Source organism: Amblyomma maculatum, chromosome 7 (genome assembly GCF_055883805.1).
Source record: "Amblyomma maculatum isolate TAMU_Amacu chromosome 7, ASM5588380v1, whole genome shotgun sequence".
In the NCBI taxonomy this organism is placed as follows: Eukaryota; Metazoa; Arthropoda; class Arachnida; order Ixodida; family Ixodidae; genus Amblyomma; species Amblyomma maculatum.
In genome coordinates this window covers 144,532,360-144,549,267 of record NC_139350.1, presented here as the reverse complement: position 1 = coordinate 144,549,267, position 16,908 = coordinate 144,532,360, and the positions used below count along the sequence as shown (strand labels likewise).

General features: G+C 46.4%; 2 protein-coding genes across 5 annotated transcripts in view; both read right to left on the bottom strand.

Annotated features, from left to right (window-relative positions):
• The window catches only part of LOC146184911 (growth hormone-inducible transmembrane protein), a 47,593-nt gene that overhangs the window by 22,062 nt on the left and 8,623 nt on the right, over positions 1-16,908 (bottom strand). For all 4 annotated transcript variants that reach the window (XM_084609526.1, XM_084609527.1, XM_084609528.1 and 1 more), the window contains exons 5-6: positions 14,106-14,403; positions 9,442-9,613 (exon numbers count right to left, since the gene is read on the bottom strand). In XM_084609526.1, coding sequence (XP_084465652.1) covers positions 9,442-9,613; positions 14,106-14,403 — 470 coding nt within the window. The remainder of the gene's footprint in view (positions 1-9,441; positions 9,614-14,105; positions 14,404-16,908) is intronic.
• On the bottom strand, positions 5,050-7,953 carry LOC146184912 (uncharacterized). Its single transcript, XM_084609525.1, has one exon. The coding sequence runs from the start codon at positions 7,530-7,532 to the stop codon at positions 5,310-5,312; it is 2,223 nt and encodes a 740-aa protein (XP_084465651.1). The 5' UTR covers positions 7,533-7,953; the 3' UTR covers positions 5,050-5,309.

Genomic DNA, 16,908 nt, shown 5'->3' with positions numbered 1-16,908 from the left:
GGTCTTTGCTTATTTTGCCGCCGTGACAATCGTCGCCTTTCAGGCACAGCGTTTTGTTCGGTTGTACCTTGAAGAACAGTCCCAGTTCATCAGCGTTGTACACGTCTCGTGGATCGTGTGCATTCAAAATTCCGGGCAGCAATGAAATCCAGTTTTCGATGTCAGCTGGATTCACACTTGCCGCTTCGCCGTTTACTTGGCGATACGCGATGGCATGCCGAGCACGAAAGCGGCTAATCCAGCCATTCGAGGCGGTAAAGTCATCAATCTCAAGCACATCTGCAATTTCCAATGCTTTCTCGCGAAGAATACTTCCGTCAAAGTTGACACCGGACGCCCTCGCTTGTTTGAACCACTTCAGAAGTGCTTCTTCCAGCTCCCCATGCCTGGCTCCACGGGCCTGTTTTGTCCCTGCGCCGAACACCAACGCGTTGCCTTCAATCTCCTTCCGCTTCGACACGATCGTGTTGACAGTTGATGCTGGCAGTCCGAGGTCATTTGCAATGTCGATTCGCTTCTTTTTCGGATTTGCGTCGACGACTGCCAAGATGTTCAACTTCTCCTTCAAGGACAACGGCTTACGCTTACGAGACGCCATGGCAGCCAGCAAACGACGCAGGAAGGTGGAAATGAGAATCGGTAGCTAATCTATTCGTCCGACCGCAGGGTGGTGGGAACTGATGATGATAGTAGCAATAGTAGTGTCTGGAAGCTTTAAAAGTAGGCAATCATCAAAATAAACCCGCGTCGGCCAAAACAAAGCTGCATAGTCAAACCTGCGGTAGATTAAGAGATAAAAATTTTGACAGGCTTGTGCGTCCCGATTACGCAACCAGAGCTTGTGGCGCTGTTTACCGGCTATAAAAGCAACCAGAGTGGTGCTCGCTTGACTGGCGGAAACCAAGCGATATCGCGAGCGCTTTCTGTTTGCTGCATACAGTGAACGTACTAACTCTGCTAGGAATCGGAGGGACTGGAGGAGGTGGGGTACATAGAGGAAGGAAAAGCTAGGAGGAAGCATGACGTCACGCGGCCAGCCTTCGCAAGCCAAGCGTCGATGAAGCCGCTCCCTCCCCCGTTTTTTCGCTCTCCTAGTTAGACCCAATGTTTTGACGTCGGTGCGTTTTAATGCGCGCGGCTGTCTGCTGCACCGTGGTCTGCTGTGTGGGCTGCTGGGTGCTGCGCGCGCGGCGGACCCCGCGCGGCGACGACTCGCGTATTCGCGCGGTAGTAGATATCACCGCACGTTATCACGTGGTCTAACACATAGGGGCCGACCCGCTCCCATTTATTTTTTATGGCTAGGCTTCACGGATATTGCCGCACGCTCCCTCCTCCATGGTGGGGCAGCGCCGTTGACATGCGACCGCGCCGAGCGGAGCACTGCGGAGAAACCGCCACGGCGGCGATTTACGCCTTGCCAAATCGTTTTCTTCTTTTCGTCGCAAAACGTATTGTTTCGCTAAAGTCTGAACGTATTTACCGGGAAACCGTGCAATCCAGGAACGTATAAACCGGGAAACAAATACATGGAACTCTATGGGGCATTTTTTCGTGCTCTCGATTTTGACTGTATGAACCGGGAAATCGTACGAACCGGGAACGTATCAACGAGGTTCTACTGTACTCGAAAATGCCGCGCGCGTAATTTCACCATGTGCTAGGAACGCCTTCATTAGGCACTTGTTAAGACGACTTCGAAGACGGGAATTGCGCCTGCAATGTGCGTCCATCTTATATTAGGTCTAGTCGAAACCTGCCTGAAGATCAAATAGCAAATAGCATTCCAGTTTCAACCTTACAACGAGAGCTGTAAAAGAAAAAAAAATAAACAAGCAAGACAAAAGTAGGTTCCTATTTATGGTTGGAATAGCAAACACACATATACTTCCAGGACTTCCTGCACAATTTACGCTACAATAGCTCACTGAACCCGGCCTTGAGACTAAAACTTAATAATGTAAGCCAAATGAGTAATATCCCCTCAACATCATTTTTACATATACGACAATGCTCTTGTTGAACATGTCGGAGCTGCTACATATAATTGACTTAGAAAATATTATACTCGACATGCTGCGGAGGTTGTGAAAAGAGAAAATTAAATTTCCTGCTATCAGTGGCCCTATTTTTTCGGATGCCTGTTGTGATAGAGAGATCTTGGTAGTATTTGGCTTTTGCTTATTTAGGCGTTCTCTCAGCGCAGGAAGTTCAATGCGATTGACCGCAGCTGCCTTGAACATCTGAAGGCAATAGTCCAATACTGTCAAACTGTTAAATACAATCTAACACACACACACACACACACACACACACACACACACACACACACACACACACACACACACACACACACACACACACACACACACACACACACACACACACACACACACACACACACACACACACACACACACACACACACACACACACACACACAGTGTGATGTGTTGTAAGATAAGTCACCGACAACTAAGAGAGCGTTCTTTTGTTAAATGAATCCCTTTAATGGCTCGTTCGCTAAGGTGTTCTACTTTCTCAGCGTACCACGAACTTGTGGGGCCAATACCTAGCTGACCTCGATACCTGATGAATGTGAGGGGACTCGTAGTTTTCTAGTAATAGGTAGTTTTCTATTTGCACGTAACACGTAAAGAAATCCGGATAACTGAAAGCCATCCCTTTTACAACTTTGTCACGGCAGCTTGCCCAACTGCTGCTAAATCTGTTTACATTGGCCATAGAAGCAATTTCTGAGAGAGGTAAAACGATCTTGTCTTACTACGCCACAATCAGGAAATCTCACGTTCACTAAAACGCATGAGAAACACATGTATTTAGGTGGGCCAGGAAATGGGCGCTGCTGAGAAAATACGTAAAGCTGTGTCAGGTGCAATGTGAATGTGAAAAAAAAAAATTTCCTACACGGCCTTCGAAATTAAAAAAAATGCTACGTTTATATGCTCGTTTCCACAAATGGTATTTTTTTTTTCTTGTCTGACTTTTATATGAAGCCGATAGCAGATTTTGTGACCATGCGGTATAGATTGAGCTGTAAAATGAGTGATTTTATTAGGCAAAATGGACATGCCACAAACAAATGTTGACAAATTCTAAGAGTATCAACGCAGAGCTCTATGCGCATTTTCATTGATTGATAAACAAAATGAGAAAAAATGACAAAATCATGGTAATAGGAATTGTTCATGTCTCCTATCTGCTCTTTCTGTTAAGAGAAAAAAGTAAATTATCTTTGACTATGTCAGCGAAAGTAGCTGCACAAACATTGTCTCGGCCCATCACTGAAGATCGTAACACAGCCCGAACGACGATGGTGGAGCTGCCTTTTCTTTTTCCGTACTGGGGTTTTCTTGTACACAGGCGGGGAAATGCTAGCGTTGTAACTTACGCTGTTGGGTTACTTCGATTTCCAATTGTCAATAAAGTGACTACAGATGAAGGAGTGCGGCTTCGACTCAGAGACTCTCGTGCTGTCACTCCTGGGGAACAGAAGGCACAGAGCATCCGGTACAAAGCGGAATTTTAAAAATTCAGCACTTTCCATGACCACACAGTAACCAAATACGTAGATGTGCCTTTGCCTTTCAAAGAACCATGCTTAGGTCACCTGCCACTCATGCTTCTGGGAAACCCGTAGAAATAATCGACTTAAAAGCGTCTGACGAGTTTGCGTAGCTGCCAGTGGAGCCAACAACGCACCACGTTTCGCCAGCCTTGTTTGGCCAGACTTCATTTCACTGGACATATTCACACAACTACCCCAACTTTCTGTTCTCTTGAGGATATATTCACGCACAACATCATCTAAACCTTAGGAGTTCCAATTTCCACACAAACCAACGATAAACAGCACGCTCCAATGTGCTGGCAATGCGTCAGCCCCAGCCGGCGCATTCCAGCGATTGAAAGATGCGCCGAGAGGCGGCGCCACCCGTTTAGCTGTCCGGTGCCTACACCAAAAGTGGAAAAGGCAAATCAGGAAGGAAGCTTTCTTTGATAACTCAAGAGGCAGTGCCTTACGTTTTGAGGCTAGATCAGGGTCCTTAGAACACGCAGCTACAAAAAGAAATTTAATCATGAAGATGACACATGTGCAGTATGTGGCAAATCCACAGAAACAATTAACCATCTTATATTCGAACGTGATGGTATCCATCTGGAAGTCGATGCAGGTGCAGTCGCTCTTCCCGAGGCACTGGGGTTTGTTTTTGTTTTTCTCTGTTCCTCATTTCGTCCCATTTTTGGAGTTTGTGCACTAAAATTTGACCACTTTACATTGTCCAATCACAATGAAACTTGGCATGCTTATGCTTTAGAATGTGCTGAATTCAAAGAAACAACTTTCAGACCTTTTATCAAACTTATTCAATGAGATAATTTTAAAAGTTTATTTGTTGGGAGTGGTAAAAGTGATACTTCATATTTAAATTTTTTTCTAGAAAAAAACAGTATTGGAACACTATATTTTTATGCTTTATTGTATTCTACTATTCATTTGGAGCAATATGAGCTATTTTTCGGTGTTCTGTTGGGCTCCCTGTTGTTACATAAGTGTGCACAAACATGCATTGTTTTTACAGTTGTGTGGTATGTAAACAAAAAACCAAATGAGGTATCAAAAAACTAAAAGCAGATTTGAAAAGAGGAGCTCGAACTCTTTAAATGATGAAAGTTTCTTTCAGCTGTGACAAAAATTAAAGAAAATGTTTTTCCGAGTAGCATCTCTTCTTAAGGGGGGACACCCCTCTTTGGACAATTTTTTTTATTTGCGGATCGATTGCTATGGAACTTTGCTGTTTTATGAAGTTTTATGCGCTGATTCTAAATCTACACTTATTATTTCAATACAACCAATAGTTTTCAAATTATTTGCAATTTTATGTTTCTCATTGGGAGTGGGATAATTTTCTAAACAATTGATGCCATGATAAAATTTGGCATACCAAAGTAAAGCTTAACATCTAAGGAATGCAGTAAAACAAGAATGAGCCTCCTAGGACAATTAGGTCTAAAGCTTGGGGGCTGCCAAACCCATTGCGACAAAAGTTCCCGCACCTGCCTTATACAAAGTATCTTTTTTAAAAATGTTACTGACCAATATGTGCAGTGAAATTAGTCTTACTACGGAGAGTAAGAGTTCCTGTCTTCAGGGAAAAAAAAATTACTACGCTAGCACAACTACAAGCAAAAATATATTCACTCCAAAACTGCTAGTGTGTCAAAATTGTAGTTTTGAGAAAACGAAGAAAAACGGTTTCAAGCACCTTTATGAAAGCAAAACCTCCTCAAATCACTAGAATGCACCTGGAGAATAATCTGGGTGCATCCCAGACTGGTGCTTCTTTTTTGCCATCATCTGGAGGCCCAGTGATAATTCCCGTTTCTTCCTGGAAGCAGTGGTGCGACGCGTCTTTTTCTTTGGCTCTCTTTGAGCCAGAGTCGGTTATATTAACATTCATTTCTTGAAGAATGGCTGTTGCTGCATATTCAGTTCCAGTGTTGAAGCGTAGCACTGCTTCTGCAACGGCTGCCTCCACAGCAAAAAGGGAGAAATGCTGCTCTTTTGAAATCATACTCCAGATGACAGAGTGAAACGATTCATTGGAGTTTTGTGTTCTTCCTCGCTTGCACCTCTCCAGCAGCTTTCCATCTGCTAGGCGCTCGTACACAGGCAAAAGTGCCTTTGCCACATCCGCTGGCAAGTTATACTTGTGCCTTGGTTGTGGCTCACCTTTTGCTGTTGCCACATTATGACGGCACCAAGAATCCTTGCCACTTGGGCACAGGCTGTGGTCAGAGCAGCTGTCAGTTGACGTGACATGGTGGTAAGTTGCCATTACCGCTCTCTGCATGGTGTCAACATCACCACAGTGAGACTTGAGTGCTCGACCATAATAGGCACTCAGCTTGTTGATGAGGTCTGCTGTGAGCCTCCCCTTCCCGCCAAGGCCCCGCACGCCTTCACCTTTGTGCTTCTGGACCAGGTTTCGAAGCGCTGCACCCATACGTTTTTGCACATGATTGATGCAGTCTTCTTTCTCTACATCCATGAAGCCGTACACCTTTGCATCCTTTATAGCATTAAATGTGCGGCTGTCACCGTCACACAGCATGGTTGTGTATTTTACTTTGTTGCGTTCTAAAGACCGCTGAAACAAGATCAATCCAGCCTCAACTTCCATTTGGCCAGATTTACAATCAGTGTTCTTCTGGCACTGATGGGAGTCCCTCCACCCAGCATACTCATCAGAGTCAGGTTTGGGTCCAACTTCACAGCCCAAACAAAAGTTTGACAGCACGACGTAGTCCAGGATGTAGCCGGTAAATAGCTCCGCCACTGCACCTACTCCTATATGCGAAGAATGGCCCCGCGTCATCCAGGTGCCATCAAAGCAAACAGCTATGTTTCCTTTGTGTCCAAAACACAAGTTGTCATAGACTGCAACCGCTTTTTCTGCGCACCGCATCATAACAGTCTCAGCTGCACGCGTCGCACCGGGGTTCAAAGTTCTTTTTAAATGCCGCTGAAACGTCTTGTTGTGGAGACCTCGGCTAGACAGGCCCATCGCTGAGAAAATGTCGTTCATGGCTGTCTGGCCATCACCTGTTGCGAGCATCGCACGCCCGGCAAGGATATTAATTTCAAACGGGTTGCATTTCTTTTCACCTCGTACCCGTTGCGAACTCCACTCAGTCGCTATCTCGCCGCACCGCTCGCAGATCAGCATCAGTTTCACCGCGAGGCCGTATTCGCGATCTCCTCTCACCATCTCCACGCGTCCTTGACAAGTCTGGCAGCGCAAAGCTCCAAGGAGGGAGTTTACCGAACGCATGTCGACGGCGGTAAACGCTGCCTTACGTTCGTCTGTGACCGATGCTGTCGCGCCGCTCAGTTCCGTGAATGGCTCCATCTTACGCGTCGTTGCTGCCATTGACCCAAGCCGCTCGAGCGAAGCCTTTTCACGTGCGCTTGCCTCCCTCACGTCGCTGTCGGTGACATTTTTTGAGTCAACTCTCACTCGGCCGGAGACTGCAGACGCGTTGGGTGCGCTGTCCAGCGATGCAACTTCCAGCGGGGCGTTGTCTGGTTCTCCGCGGCAGCCAGGCGGTTGCCCGTCCGTGCGTTGCCCGTCCGTGCGTTGGTCGGAGAGTTTGGCGTCCGCAAGCCCGTTGGCGTTGGGTGCACTGTCTAGCGAAGCATTTTCTGTTTCTCCGCGGCTATCGTGCAGCTGACGATCCGCAGAAGTGATGGGTGCACTGTTCAGTGATGCGTCGTCCAGCGAAGCATTGTTTGCTTCTCCGCGGCTATCGGGCGGCTGTTCGTCCGCACTTGCTCCTCGTCGATCGCTGACTTCAGACAGAAAAGAAGACGATTCCCGTACTTTCCTCTTCGTTTTCCTTCGTCTCCGGCCGAAAACATACACCGAATGGACCCCCGGGCATAGCTGCGTTCCGTACCGTAGCGTCAGCGAGGACTCGCTCAAAATGGCGACATGTGCAGCTCTCATGCCAGGTCAATGGGCCTAAGCCTATCAGATGATGCCATTCAGGTCACGTGCTTTTACCGACCAATAAGAACGCGCGTTGAAGAAAATTTTGCGCTTGTTTTATTTCATTGCTGCTGGCACATGGTGGCTGGCTGAGAGAGGATGGAAAGCCGGATGCGCGAGCTTTCAAACAAGACCAAGATGGCATAGGTGCGGCTTTTCGTTTTTGCGCGGCACGCTGTCGAAACTAGCGCTGTCTGTCCTCAATTTAAAGGGCGCTTTTGGAAACTACACATTTTTAAATCGACATTACTGCGCAATTACGCATCAGATTTAAATGAAAATTTGCTCAAAGGTGAAGAATTATGTCAGGAATCCAAAAATGAAAAGATACAAAATCGGGTTTTTTGACCGATTTTCGGTCCCAAAGAGCCGTGTCTCCCCTTAATACACAAACTCTCCCATCTGAATCTGCACCCCTTCATCGTTAATTGGATTCGTGCCTTTTTAGCTGACTGTCATCAGTTCGCCTATGCTAATTGTCACTCATCATCTCTTTCACCCGTGAAGTTTGGCGTCCCACAGGGAAGTGTACTAGGTCCCCTTCTTTTCCTAATATATGTTAATGATCTTCCACTTCGTCATTCTTCCAGCGTCCGACTGTTTGCTGATGACTGTGTCATATATCAGCCCATAACAAATTCTTCAGATATCGTTGCTCTTCAAGAAGACCTTTCACAAGTGCAACATTGGTGTAACATGTGGCTCATGTCTCTTAATGTTTCAAAGACCTCAATGATTTCTTTTCACCGTCGCCCCAACTTAATTGCGCCAGTGTACACTATTAATAACTGCCCAATTTCTTCGGTCAATCATTACAAATATTTAGCGTCCATATCTCTCGTGATCTAACTTGGACTCTCCATGTCACCAACATAACTCTGCAAACAGTGCCCTTGGGTATCTTCGGTGCAACCTTGCTCTAGCACCAAGTTCTCTCAAATCGATCGCTTACAAGACTTTCGTCAGACCTAAACTTGAATACGATAATTCTGTCTGGGATCCCCATCAGATTACCCTAATTAATACCATTGAGTCAGTTCAGAATCATGTCGCCAGGTTCATCTCATCTGACTACTCCTTCATACCAGCATCTCATGTCTGAAATCACGATTGCAGTTGCCTACGCTAGTCAGCCGTCGGAACGCAGTCCGTCTCTGCTTATTTCATAGGTTCTTTCACAACTTTCCAGAAGCCAACCAATTAATTTCACGTGTGCATCGCATTTCCCGCCATAACCATCCAAACGCTGTTTACCCTGAGCGTGCACATACCACCACATTCCAGCAATCATTTTTCTTAAAAATTGCCCGTGACTGGAATGACCTCTCCGCTGAAGTGGCCACCATCATGAATCATCGACTGTTCAAGACCACTATAGAGGAAGCCTAATCATCAGCGTAATTTTTGTCCATTTTTCATTAATGTATAATATTTTTTGCCGTGATATTCCCACCCCTCATGTAATGTCCCGAACGGGACCTTTGAGGAAAATAAATAAATAAATAAATAAATAAATAAATAAATAAATAAATAAATAAATAAATAAATAAATAAATAAATAAAGTGGGTAATTTTACGCTACTCCTGTTAAGCCGTAGTACCGTTTAGTACGTACTTCTTCAGAGTTCCGGCCAACTACGGCTTAACGAGGTTTTACTGTAATTGGAGGTGACAGTGGCTCTCCAGTAAGCAGCGACCACTCGTCAAGAGGCGGCCAAAAATGTTCAAAACAGTCATTCTACACAGCTCTTCATGCCGCTTATCAGTTCTTTGTCGCCACTAATTTTGTGAATTGCAAAAAAACTTTGCAGGGGCCGGTGAATATAACTGCACACTGTGTCGTAAAAAGAATGACCTCGATACTCACGCATTGACAGGGTCATAGGGCTGTGCAGCATACAGGGGATAAGTCTCTGCCATCTTGACAATGCGCTGCGTGTCGTAGAGCAAGAAGCCGCCAAACAGCACCAAGCCACCATACATGCTCAGTGAGTAAAGGCCGGCACCCAGAACTGTAGTGGGAGGCAGGAACATGGAGCCTGCAGAGAATAAAACACAATGAAAGTTGCACCTCTTCTGGCAGCCTGACATCTGTCAGTTTTGTTCCATACACACAGGAATTCAAGATTATATCTAAGGGTAGTAGAAGCACATGCTGAGCAATTTCCCAAAACAGACTTGTTATTTATATATAGCCACACTTCGTTAATACAGACACTTTGGTCCCCAAGAAAAAGTGTCCATAAAGCGTCTGTAAAAAAAAAAGAAAAAGAAATGCATCACTAAAAAAAATAATATCCCGAAAAAAAAAAAAGAAAAAAAAAACATGGTTAAGTCTGCTTCTGTGCATTCTAAAGACCAGTGAAGTTGGAGTAAAATGTAATTTTGGGAGCTACAAGCACATTACTATGGTTTCCACTATGCTCGAAATTAGCTATGACTTGACGATGTCTCATGGCTAACTGGGCCATGAGACATCATCCATGAGACTCCTCCTACAACTGCTCACATCCCACGAACAGTTACTATGTACAAGCACCCAGTCAGCAGACCGGTGCTGGCTGCTGCAATCATGACACTAAAAATGGTAAGGTGTGATGACTGGGGAACTTAGCCCTGTAAAGATAGAAAGGGGACATTGCTCAGCCATTTGAAATTTTTCGCTGCCCCCCTCGTGTGTCCTGCACTCAAAATGCAGGATATGAATCACCTGTTTCCGGAAGAAAAAATTTTGTACTCATCCCCGCCCATACTCACACAACAAAAATACATGGGCCCGAGTGGGCTCTGCACATTCTCTCCTTGTTTGTTGCCCGGACAGCATAAAAGCACTGAAAACGTTTGGCCCCTAGAAAAACTGTCCATAATTCGAGTTGTCCACATTAATGGGGGTCGCAAGAGTGAGGCACAACTGTATATAAAAACAGACTGTTAGCAGAGTGCAGGGGTCCTCAATCTATTTTGAAAATCTTTTTTGGCTCAGAGAACCCCACCAGCTTTCCATACGGGCTGATGAACACCATATGTCACAGCTTCCATCCTTTCTTTCCTGACATGAACGCAGAAAGAAGCCCGCAGACACATGGGCTAAAGTCAGCCTCACATCAGCTCCCCTCAGAGCGGAGATGACAAGTGGCACGGCTGGAAGAGGGAGCAAAACAGCTAAAGAAAGAACTACAGCCCCAACCGAACCTGCAAAAGGGTGAGAAAGAAACCATGCCCCTGCAGAGAAGCAGAGAAAGAGGGCACTGCTTCGAGTGGAGGCAACACACTAGGGGATCGACTACAAAAGAGCTCGGCCACTTTTTTTACGGACCCAGTTTTCTTTATAAATAAATGCCAAGTTTTTCTCCAATAACGAATTAAGTATTTCCTATAGGTATAAGCATAAGGTCGACTGCCTAGGAGAGGCTTTTAACACACAGCACTTCAAGAAATGCCCAAATTCAGTTACCGATGGCTGCCTGTACAGTTAACCAGTTTACAATGAGAAATCGAGCAAAAGAAATGCAGAGCTGAGCCATGCATGTATGCATTTAGGTGCTGGTAGCCCAGGGTTCCGAGGAACCCAGTTTGAGAACCCTCTATAAAGAGGATGTTGGGTACTAAGTGCTTCCTAAACTTTTTTTTTTCACACTTGTTTTTAATGACTGAACGTTAATCAAGTAAGAATACACCATACAGGCAAAATGGGGCACATATACCATATAAACGCTTGTAAGGGCCGCACCTCTGTGCAGAGTGCACCCAAACTTTCCACGACCCACGCGAGAATAGCCTTCAAAATGCATGCACACAGGAGCTTCCAGATGCCACCCACAGGTCGCGGGCCATCATCATTATACTGTAAAAACTTGCATATAATATGAGGTTTTTTCCCCGATTTTATCATGTCAGATTTCCGCCTTGTATTATTCGCAGATGCTAAAAAATTTCAGTCTAAATTACCTGTTCAGGCCTCATTATTAATAAGCGCTATCAGCATCAGGCTTATAGTGAGTGGAGGCGTTATCTATTGATGGTGGCGGCTGATAGTTTCGATGGTTTTGGTTTTACCATGCTGACACCATGATCATTGCAACAGCGTCAGCTCGGAGTATTCCACGAGTGACGATTGAATGGTAAATAAATGCCGCACATTCACTGATTGGTCTGTTTTTAACTGAAAAAAAAAAAAAAAAAGTTTTTCGTATGTCGTGTGTATGGGCCGCACCACGAAAACTGGCCCTCGAATCTGGAAAGTGCAGCCCTGACCCGCGTTTATATGGCATATGCCGATTGACCTTGCGCACAAATAGTACAGTAAAATCTCGTTAACTCAACCGCCCTTGATTAAAACAATTATAACTACAAGCACGGCACTGAATGATGCCCACTCAAGTCTATGGTATCAGATGCTCAGTAATTTAGACATACGTGAGCTAGCATCGATTAATTCGGACAGGAGGTCACAATGAGGTACAGCCATCATCCAAATAGATCTCCACAAACCTGAATTGCATAAACAGTGGTGCCCATGCACCTCAGGCACTCAGACAGGTGCAACGACAATTGGAAGCCTGCTATTGCTGACTACAGCCCAGCAACATGGTTGCCACTGCCATTCATGCCATTCAGTCACATCAGCCAGTCATGCCATTTCAGACACTGATTTGCCTGTTAGCGGCCTTTTAGTTTCATACTGGGATGGTGTAATGCCGTTCTAATGGCCAAGAATATTTTTCTCTCTGGCATCTGTGTACTTCCTCCAATCTTCAAGTGTGCTAAACCGTTGCAATTTGAAGATGCTTCACCATAGAGTGTGTGATGAAGCGTTCTTAAGGCACAAAGCATCCTCAAAAAGTGACAGGGCTACCTCCATAGAGCACACCTGCCAACATGGAGAGGCCAAAAATTATGCAAGATTGCTTTAGTTGCGCCACTGAGGGGAAAAGACACTTTGAAGTAGTGTCCACTGAGTCCTAATCTAAACATCCTAAACATATAAGCCGTCAAGCGTTCTCGCTATACCTCAGCAGCCAACGCCAGCCATTTTCTCTTGGCAACATCGATGCACCGTTTTAATTTTTTGATTCGAAACCATTACTAGCCCCTTTACACACAATTCTGTCTGCAACCACTGTTGGTCCCCATATTTCTGAAAAAGATTAGCTGTCACGCTGTCGTCGGATATAGTGCAGCTCAGTAACCTGATGCATGTGGCTAAGAATAATACCAGAGGATTAGATGGCATGACTTTTGGGGAAAAGCCGCGACAATGACCCTTCATCACCAAGCATGCCGAGAGGCCGCCGTTTAGCAGAGATCAAAGGTGAAGCTTCAAACGTCACGCCATTTTTTTTTTTACGTGGCCAGTCACAGCTACATTGGCATGGCCCGAATTTGCCTTGATCAGCTGCTTACATGATGATGCCAATCAATGGTGCTAGTAATGGTGATACTGCTGATTACAATGCGGCTGCAGATTTCTCAGTGCCAGCTCTGCAAAAACTGTTCTTACGTGGGAAGACTTACTGGAAGATCTGGGGCAGTGATCATACAATCGGAAAGTTCGGTAAACAATCAGAAGTCTTCCAGGCAACGCGGAAGGGTTGGAAGGGTTGGAAGGTATGGTAGAGGCACCACTGCTAATAAAGGGCCAGTGAGGCCCTTACAACGTTGGACAAATGTATCTATAATCCCAACAGTGTGCGCACAACAAAGTACTTCACAAAAGTGAAAAGTAATCGTTTTGGCTTGTCTTCATCTCGACTGTATAAGCAACCATATTCCAGGAATTCATTAAACAAAATTGCAAATGGTTCTGGGCAGTTTTTGTGGCCTTCGTTAATTCCATCTTCTAGATAATTTGAAATTTTTCTTGGTCCCTCGAAGACCAAATCAAAGAGATTTCACAGTACAGGACTCTCTGTACGTGCCTTGTGTAACGCAGTTACACAAGGCATGTAACATAAAAAACCCAAGCTGATATTGCACTGTCATAGCACAGAATAGTGGCTAAAGCCAGGCACCTGCACCATCTGAGAGATGGCCCCAGAAGTTGACGCTACTAAAATGCATAAAACTGTAAAAAAAATGCAGTAAGGAAGTTTCAAAACTGAACTTGGCCCAAAAACGCTGAGGCAAATTGTCGCATTACACTGCAATGAAGTAAAAAAAAAAAACAGAAAACAAAGCAAAGCAAATCAGTTTGCATTAGTGAACTGAACCATTGATTTCCAATGCTCTTCCATGTTTGTGCGCATCTGTGCCCCTTTTTCCTGCAGTATGCAGCACTGTATATGAATAACTAGAGAAGAAAATCTCTTGTAGCCCATACCATAGTTTACAGCTACTGTGAAAAATTCAGGAGAGCACTACAGAAAAGGCTGCATGTCCTATGAGAGAAAGACACTGCACTTACTAAGTGCAATAAAAGAGTAGGGCTCTATGCTAGGCAAAATCTGTGAAAACCTGGTTTTACCCAATTGCAGCAACGTGAACTTAAAAATCACAAAGAGCCCCATGCAAAGAGCCACAAGGGGCACCCACCCAGGGAAGAGGCAAAAACAAATCCCAGCCCAATAGCAAGGGGGCCGCCCATGTTGAGGAACTTCTCGCTGGGGGCACAGGCAGCAACGGTGGACAGGCCAGAGACCACGCCCGCAGTGTAGCAGGCAGCACGTGTCAGTATGGGTCCGCCAAGCAGACAGAGTGGGGCCACCAGGGCCCCCATGACCCCACAGTGGAGGGCCCAGGCAGCCTGCTTGGCACCCAGCCCTTCCCTGTAGGGCAGCGAGCGGGCAACCATGCCCGTCCCAATCATGGCTGCAAAGCTGGCCCCTATGGCCTGCACACAAACAAGGACACTGTCACAACAGGCAGTGCGAGATGGAAAGGATGATTCCCTCAAGTATGATGCAGCTAAGGCCACAAAAAGTACAATGCAGAATTGAGAGATGCAGAAAAAACGGTCATATGTGGTACATAAAGGTAGTAAACCTGAAATCGGATGCGCCTACAACACCAATCATTCCTTTCTGCAGTAAAAAAAAAAATAGCATGCTGATGCAGTTCTTTTTTCCTTGTTCAGGCTGAATGCTACCTACCTGTCCGACAATTACGTGTGCATAACTACTGTGAGTCATTCGCAGTAACTGTAGTCCTGCACTTCAAAACACTACAGTTTTAAGAAGGGCCACGTCCCAACTTGGAAGGGAAATTATAGAAGCCCTTCAAATTAAAAATTCCAGTACTTCGTGCGTCAGCACCCCACCCATATCGCTGACAAAAAAAGAAATCAAGTACAGTACAACCTCGATAATGCGAACTCGGTTAATTCGAAATCCCGGATAATTCGAAGGTTTTCTGCGGTCCCGTATTTTCCAATGTAAATTTGGCCGGATAATTCGAACAGGCGGCCTGCGCCAGCCCGGTTAATTCGAAAATTTGGACTGCTATGCGGCAATGCCTGATCCCTGTTTCGCCGCAAACCCGGCGAAACGACGGCCCTACGGAGCCGCGAGGCAAAGCCACATAGTAATGGTGATGATTTATAGGCGAAGCGCCCCAGCCGGAGCACTCTCTGCACAAAAATCGGTCTACAGTGTGCCTCGCGCACCGCCGAAACACGCGCCTGCAGAGGAGAAGACGTGCTTCACTGCAACACGGCGGGCATACCGGTTTTTATCACGTGACTTCGCCCCCACTCCATCCCTTGGTGTGCTTCGCCCACTCTTCCCCCGTGCCTCCGACGCTGCAAGTACGCCACCACCACCGCCGCGCCGGTCTCGCCTGCGCCATTTCTTTGTGTTGTGCGCTGTGGTTAGGGGTCGGCTACTGTGTCGTTTTTTTGGGCGGGACTGTGCAGAAGTGCTAGCTTTGTGACCGTAGCAGTGCAGAAATGCCAAAGTACAAGACTTTAACGCTGTAGCAGAAGTTCTGCTTGATCCAGGAAGCAGGCAAGAGCGCTTGTTCGAAGACCGAGTTGGCCAAAAGGCATGGCGTGCCCCTCTCGACGTTGTCCACAATATTAAGCAACAAGTCAAAAATACTAGAGGCTTACGGCAAGACCTATTCTTCGAAGCGGTCACGAGTGCGGGCTCCCACGTATCAAGATGTGGAAGCTGCTCTGCTTCGCTGGCTGCAGAAAGCAAACGCTGCCCACCTTCCCGTCAATGGAACGCTACTGCGGGAGAAGGCCAACGACCTAGCTCTACAACTTGGGCACGAGGAATTTAAGTGCAGCAATGGATGGTTTTGCCGTTTTAAAGAACGCAATAATTTAACCTTTCTCACTGTCTGTGGTGAGAGCGGCAGCACTAACGAGAGCGTTGTCGAGGATTGGAGAAACCACACATTGGCGCCGCTGCTTAGCGAGTACGGTGCAGACGACGTTTACAACCTTGACGAGGCTGCACTTTTTTATAAGATGCTGCCAACAAAAACATTCGCAGTGAAGAACACCGCCATCAAGGGTAGGAAACAGGCCAAGGACAGGATTACTGTGCTGTTCGGCGCAAACATGTGCGGTAAACACAAGCTGCCGCTACTGGTCGTCGGGAAGACGGGGAAGCCTCGCTGCTTCAAAAATGCGCGGCTGCCGCCAAAGGATGAACTCGTCTACAGGCACAATAAGAAAGCCTGGATGACAGGTGCAATATTTGAAGAGTACGTGCGGCAACTTGACCGCAAGTTCGCGGCCACGGGCAGGAATGTCCTATTTGTCGTCGACAACTGCCCGGCACATGGCGACATCCCACATCTCCAGGCCATCAGGATGGTATTTTTACCTCCGAACACCACTTCGATCTCACAGCCGGTGGACCAAGGCGTCATTCACCACACTAGGAAGATTTATCGGTACCACCTGCTCAAGCGCATGCTCCTTTGCTACGACAATGGCAAGGAGTACTCCATCGACCTCCTCGGAGCCATATGCCTCATGGTGTACGCTTGGAAACAAGTGGAGCCCACATTGATCAGGCGGTGTTTTGAACACGCTGGTTTTTCCAGTGAAAGCACTGTTGATGCCGATGCAGACCACCCATGTACTACTACTCTTGACGAAGAAGGAGCAGAGTATTGCGACCGCATCAATGCGCTCTGCGCAGAGGATGAGTCCAACGCAGTCGGCTTCGCCGAGTATATCAACATTGAGAGCGAAGAGCAGACTGGCTACTCTGACTTGGAGAGTGAGATCACTGCTGGTACGAACATGTGCGATGATAGCGACGATAGCGACGACGACACCGACGAGCCTCCCCGAGCACCTGCTCTTGGTGAAGTTATCGGATCGCTGAACGTTATCCGCAGTTTTGTTGAGTGCCGCGGTGGAAGTTCAGAGATGTTTCGT

Coding starts and splice junctions, on each gene's coding strand:
- LOC146184912 (XM_084609525.1), bottom strand. CDS start 7,532: ATGAGAGCTGCACATGTCGCCATTTTGAGCGAGTCCTCGCTGACGCTA.